This window comes from Ranitomeya variabilis, chromosome 1 (genome assembly GCF_051348905.1).
Source record: "Ranitomeya variabilis isolate aRanVar5 chromosome 1, aRanVar5.hap1, whole genome shotgun sequence".
NCBI classification, from domain to species: Eukaryota; Metazoa; Chordata; class Amphibia; order Anura; family Dendrobatidae; genus Ranitomeya; species Ranitomeya variabilis.
In genome coordinates this window covers 730,882,843-730,889,491 of record NC_135232.1, presented here as the reverse complement: position 1 = coordinate 730,889,491, position 6,649 = coordinate 730,882,843, and the positions used below count along the sequence as shown (strand labels likewise).

Here is a 6,649-nt window from a genome sequence, read left to right as displayed (position 1 = left end):
AAAAATCCATGCTCTGTGGCATTGTGGTTAGTCATAATAACCCATGTACTGCTGTATTAAGGTAAAAGGTAATAAACCATGCCCTGATGTGTGACAGTAAGTGGTAATAATCCATGCCCTGATGTATTAAGTTAAGTGATAATAATCCACATCCTGTTGTATTAAGGTAAGGGACAATAACTCATGCCCTGATGTATTATTGCAATTGCTAATAATCCATACAGGTATTACAGTAAAAGGTAATAATCCATGCCCTGATGTATTATGGTAAATGGTAATAATTTGTGTCCTGATGTATTATGGTAAATGGTGATAATCCATGCCCTGATGTATTATGGTAAATGGTAATTATCCATGCCCTGATGTATTACAGTAAGTGGTAATAATCCATGCCCCGATGTATTAAGTTTAGTGATAATAATCCACATCCTGTTGTATTAAGGTAAGGGGCAATAACTCATGCCCTAATGTATTATTGCAATAGCTAATAATCCACACAGGTATTACAGTAAAAGGTAATAATCCATGCTCTGAGGTATTATGGTAAATGGTAATAATTTGTGTCCCGATGTGTTATGGTAAATGGTAATAATCCATGCCCTAATGTATTATGGTAAATGGTAATAATCTGTGCCCTGAAGTACTAATGTAAGTGGTTATAAATAATCCATTTCCTGATGGATTACAGTAAGTGGTAATAATCTATGCCCTGATGGATTACAATAAGTGGTAACCAGATGACAGGCCTGTATCTCCACACGCTGTCACATGACGTCTCGCACACACCTTACACATCGGAATGGAAATTTCTTTTAATGGCTATTAAACCCCCGGATATAGTTGGCACATGCTAGAAGGTTTTGCACTTATAGCACAGATAGAAACATTCATATCAACAGGAGGAAATTCAAGAAAGAGAAAAAAAATTGTGTTAGAAGTTCATGATGCGGCTCAGTCTCCGCCTAAGTGAGAAACGTAAAAATCAGCAGGAGCGGTGGGCAGGGACTGATTCCGCTCCCACCAAGTTCATATCCCGTTGGTGGTGTAGGGGTACAGATATACACAGCAGGTCCACAGGGCGCGCTCTCCAGTGGAAAACTTTACAGTTTGTTTTGTAATAAAGATGACTGTTGAGCTGCTTGTGCTTCATCTCAGGCTGGAGCGTCTTAAAGGGCCGACGGCGCGTCATTCGTTTGTTACGTCTTTATAAAGTGGTATAAATGTAGACAAATATTATGACAATCAGGTTAAGGATGGTCCCTATGATCCCCAGCATGGCCAGAATAGTCTCCTCCTTGCTCTCCTTTTCTTGGCTTCCTCTGTCGTCTTCATTTCCGCCAGTGATTACCATCTTGGTCATGTATTCCAATGTGCCTCTTCCCTGTCTTACCTGAAATCAGAAGAGTATGGTGTTACATATTGAGTATAGGATGATTAATACCGCACTGACAGCACAAAGTGTGTCATACAGTGAAAACATCACAATGCAACAAAGTTCCCAAATAACAGTACTATATAGTGCTTATATTATACTGCCTAATAGTAACCCTATATTGTCATTGCAGATAACAGTGTCACACTGTGCTCATATAATACCACCACACAGTGCCAAATACAGCCGTCCTGCCTGCACATAAGTGCAAAGAAGACAAACTTACTACATAACTGCTGAGGTAACTAAATTATACTGCCATACTGTCCAACCCCAACCATCTATTGTCATATATTGAACAAATCTCATAGTGATGAAATAATACCGCCACACAGTGCTAAATTACAGAACAGCACTGTTATTTTATAATACAGCCCTCTGCCTGCACATAAGTGCCACAAAGTGAATAGTTTACCCAATAAATGCCATATAAGTGTCATATACTGCTATAATGTGTCACATATCAGTACCGTGCCATTTCCTTATATGTTGCCACATTGTCTGCACAACATTGATGCATGGAACAGATTATAGTACCACTGTTACCTCAGTAGGATCTAATGCAGGGCGCTGCGTCCTGCTCTTAGCACATCACATCGCAGCCCTATACGCACCATTCACACCCTTCTCCCGTATATGCCGGCTCAGGTGGCGGGATGCGACCTGAGTATTCATGCAGTAGGCATCTATATCTCTACTACTGTGGACTGCTTCTCTGCATCAGATCTGCATCAGCCCTGCTGATTAATCCAATTCTGCTACACACCTGGCTGACTCTGCTATACCGCTGATAGGACACAGTGACAAGCCCAGCTCTGCTACATTTTTTTGTGCTATACTATATGTCTGGTCACTTCTGCACTGTACTTGTAACAAACCTAGATCTGATACTTTGCATGGTAACTTTGCTATATTGCTGCCCAGTTCTGTATTGGACAGATTACTGAGTTAATGTCGCCATACTTCTGCCAATTCTGCACTGAAACTCCCCTGCAACTCAGCTCTCCTTCACCAGCTCCTCATCACTGAGCCATCTCTATTCCCCTGGATTACAACTGTATTATGTGCAGCACCCCAGGCAACCGGTTGCTGCAGTGATGTTGCTTTTCCTTCGGGGAAGGTGATGGCATGCTCAGAGGCAAAGGAGTTCTCTTCACCAGGTAAGGCATACACATGCAACATATTCTGAATCCAGGCCAGGAGGGGGAGCTCAATACCCATATTCAGGGGAGTTTCCCTATGCTTTAAGTATCCTGACCTGGAGGGGGGGCGAGTTCAGTTGGTCCTGGGAGACCAAGCAGAGCAGACGTCTAGGAGAGACACAGTGCAGACAGAGAGGCCTGGCAGCCACGAGGGAGCTGCAGCCTCTGGAAGGAGGAAGACCTGAAGGGTTGGATGTGGAGTAGCCGGAAATGAAGGAGCACAGGAGAGGAACAGAGCTCAGAGGGGAACTGTGGCAGGGCACCCTCAGAGCTGAAGCGCAGTAGCCGGAACCGGGAGCCCGAGGCTTTTGTGGGACTCTAGGACACAGAGTAGACCGGAGGGCACGACACTATGCATTACCTGCCCACACCACACCTTAGACGCAGCAGCACCTGAGGAGCCCGGGGCGTGTTAAAGTCCCTGTAAAAAGGCTCAGGCTGCCCGTCATGCAGGTACCTGTCCCAGGACAGTGGGAAACTGGAGGACCCTGTAGGAAGATTCAGGCATCAGGGGCCTTACCTTGAAAGGCGCTAGTTGGAAAGGCTCACAGACCTCTACTGGTACAGGAGAACTCTCACTTGCCTCTGAGCTGGCCGGACCACCATCATCCGTGCCTGGTACCCTGGACTGTGGCCAGCAACCTGCAGTAAACCAGGTAAAGACTTGCAACTTGTCTCCTCTCATTTATTCACCGGCTACACCATCCACGCCCTACACCATAGGACCCCTGGGGACCCTGCTTCACCTATGGGAAGTGTAACATCTGTGCTGCCGCAACATCCCCCAGGGGACCCCTCTAATGCAGCGTCGGTCCCCCTATTGACCGAACTCCACAGGTGGCATCACGACAAACTCTGAACATTTAATTCCCTTTAACGTTGATGCCCAGGGCCACAGACTGGGTCGCAGCCACCGTGACATTCCCGTTTGCGAGCGGACCCAGTACCGAGTACCCCACTGCCCTGTGGGCGCGTCATATGTCTGCTGCCATAATCTCAACTCTGCTTCATCGGTGGTTCCTCTTTGCTCCTCCTGCTGCTGTTCTGCCACCTCAGTTTCCTGCTGTTTCATGTGGATCTGCAGCCACATCATCTGTCCATACTGCATAAAATTACACATCCGGACCAAAGGCTCCAGAGATCCATCTCGCCACGCAAGGCATAATAGCCGAATAGTTGTCAAATAATACTATCACATGATACCACATATACAGTATATCACAAAAGTTAGTACACCCCTGGCATTTCTATAAATATTTCATTCTTTTCATGGCACTGAAGATCTGACACATTGATACAATGTACAGTACTCAATGTATGGCTTGTACAATAGTGTCCTGGTTTGGTGCTGCATGACTGCTGACGGTTGTGGGGGGCTACAGTTCATTGAGGGTACCATGAGTGCCAACATGTACTGTGACATACTGAAGCAGAGCCTGATCACTTCCCTCTGGAAACTGGGCCACAGGGCAGTATTCCAACACCCCTCCAAGACCACCACTGCCTTGTAAGGTGCTAGACTGGCCAAGCATGTCTCAGACATAAACCCTATGGAGCATCTGTGGGACCTTTGCAAATAGAAGGTGGAGGAAGGCAAGGTCTCCTACATCCACTGCCTCCATGATGTCATCATGTAGGAGGGAAGATGATTCCAGTGGCCACCGGTGATGCTCTAGTGATTTCCATGTCCAAGAGAGAAAAGGCAGAAAATAATGGTGGCCACACAAAATATTCACACTCTGGGCACAATTTGTCCATTTTCACTTAGGGGTGTACTCACGTTTGTTGCCAGTGGTTTAGTAACTAATGACTGCGTTTAATTATTTAGAGGATACCACATTTACACTGTTACGGCTCATACTCATTTGCGAGAAAAACGCAGGAGTGAAATCTGATAAAAAATCGGATAGCACTCTGACCAATGTTATTCAATGGGTTACATCTCATCTGCGATTTTTTTCTCAGCTGAAATCGGACTGAGAAAAAAATCGCAGCATACTGCGTATTGCTGCGTATCTCAGACGAGACTTGCCAATGCAAGTCAATGGGCGCAAGAAAAAAACAGCACTCAGACCATGTGAGTGCTGTCTGATTTTTACGCATCGGTGTCCTTTGAAAAGCCGGTAATTCAGTGAGGTGTACAGTAAAACCACACTGAAAGGTTAGAATAGAATAGATATATACACATAGAATACATAGATATATAGATGTCAGTAAAAAACACACATATATATATATGTATTTATATTGCACAGAAAGATAGAAGAAAAGCCGGTAATTCATCTGCCAGCTTCTGTAAAATCACTGCAGGAGCCGACAGGATAGAAGACATGTCATGGATTACTACTGTAGAAAACATGGTAAAAAACGAACATACTTGGCACACTAATTGGCCAATTTGTGAGAGCCCCACAGCCTGAGACCTAAACTGAAAGCTTAAAAGAAGAAACTTAGTGAGCATCGAGTGGAGGTCCTAAGACAACTGTCCTTTTCCCACACATTATCCAACTGACTGTGCTGACTTTACATGATATCACCCCCAGAGCAGCATTCATAGTTCTGCTGGTCCCCGGTCTTGCATTGCTGGAGCTTGAACGACATCAATACAATCCTTCCCATCGTTCGCCAGCAGATCTTCCTGCACAACTCCTACTTTTGCCTATGCTGCCTTTCTGATAATCCAGAACGCTCTGTGATGTAGAAGCCATCAGTGTCAGTATGTCGGTGCATTGTATCACTGGCTCTCCGGGCCTCCTCAGACCTGGGACCGCTTCATATAAAGGTTTCAGATGTGGTTTCATTTCATTGGAATTTTTCTTGAGTTGCCCAGAAGCGAAAAACAACAAACAGAAGCTCCTGCTGCAAATCTCGTCTGTCACATGTGCTACATATCATGGAGGAGAATTAGAGTGTGAATTGTGTTACTCCCACTGAAAAACCATTGTGGCGAGCCGTGGCGGTCACAGGCACGACCCGGGAGTCATTGACAAGTCGTGATGAGGGGAACGAGAAGGATGTATCCACAGCTCTACTATCAATCATCTATTTATTCTGCCCATATTCTGCACTATTTCTTTCTTTGTATGTATCTATTTAATATCGACCATCTATCTCATATGTATCATCTCATATCTATGTATCTGTTTGATGTCTGTCATCTCTCTGCTCAGAATTACAGCAATGTACCGTCCTCAGAAGAACAATCTGTTAGGTGTTGTATTCAAACATTTATCAAAAAGTTTCTGTTCAGACAATTTTACAAGGCGTTCTGTCTGCGGCCCCATACAAATCTTCTTCCATTAAGTTATCACTGTTCCCTAATGTTATGACTCCGGCTACAAACCTGTCTAATACTTTCCCGACGCCGCAGGTGACCTTGCCTCTTATGACTCATGGCTGTGCCTTTATAGAGAAGATAAAATGTATCTATCTCTCTTCAAGGGTCACCGGCTGCGCACAAAATATCACTTTACTAGGAAAGAAGGAACCGCGCTCATTCTTCTCCCATAATCTATAATCTCTGGGGCGCTGATCATTTCTTTTATTCTTTTATATATGAAATATCCCTTGAGAAATGGATCTTATTATCTCTCACTGGGGTTAATGCAGGAACATTAATATGGTCAGTGTAACACAGAGGAGAGTTACTTCTGCTGGTACAATGTGTGTGATATCATCCAATGTTCTGGAATCAGATAAATCACACTTTAGTGATAGAGATAAAAGGACCAAAAGACGTGAGAATAATGTGAAGGAGATATAAGGAAATTAGAAGGGGAGCAGGGTTGTAACTACAATAGGTACAGAGGCCCTGGAGCCTAAGGGGCCCAAAATGTCTCTTTGGCCTATATGAAAAGACCAATACTATTAAAGATTTGCGCCCCCGTTGGAGCTTTTCCATTAACACCCATGAGCTTCAAGTTACCCCTCTGGGGAGGAGAGTTACTAAAAAAAAACATGAGGACAGCATGCAAAATATTAGAGGGAAATAATGCAGAATAACACTCATTGACAA

The 6,649-nt window shown here is 44.3% G+C and overlaps 1 protein-coding gene across 1 annotated transcript in view; it reads right to left on the bottom strand.

Moving 5' to 3' along the window:
* Positions 1-806: 806 nt before the first annotated feature.
* The window catches only part of TUNAR (transmembrane neural differentiation associated intracellular calcium regulator), a 53,156-nt gene continuing 47,313 nt past the window's right edge, over positions 807-6,649 (bottom strand). The window contains exon 2 of the mRNA XM_077250107.1: positions 807-1,390. Coding sequence (XP_077106222.1) covers positions 1,205-1,390 — 186 coding nt within the window. The 3' untranslated portion in view covers positions 807-1,204. The remainder of the gene's footprint in view (positions 1,391-6,649) is intronic.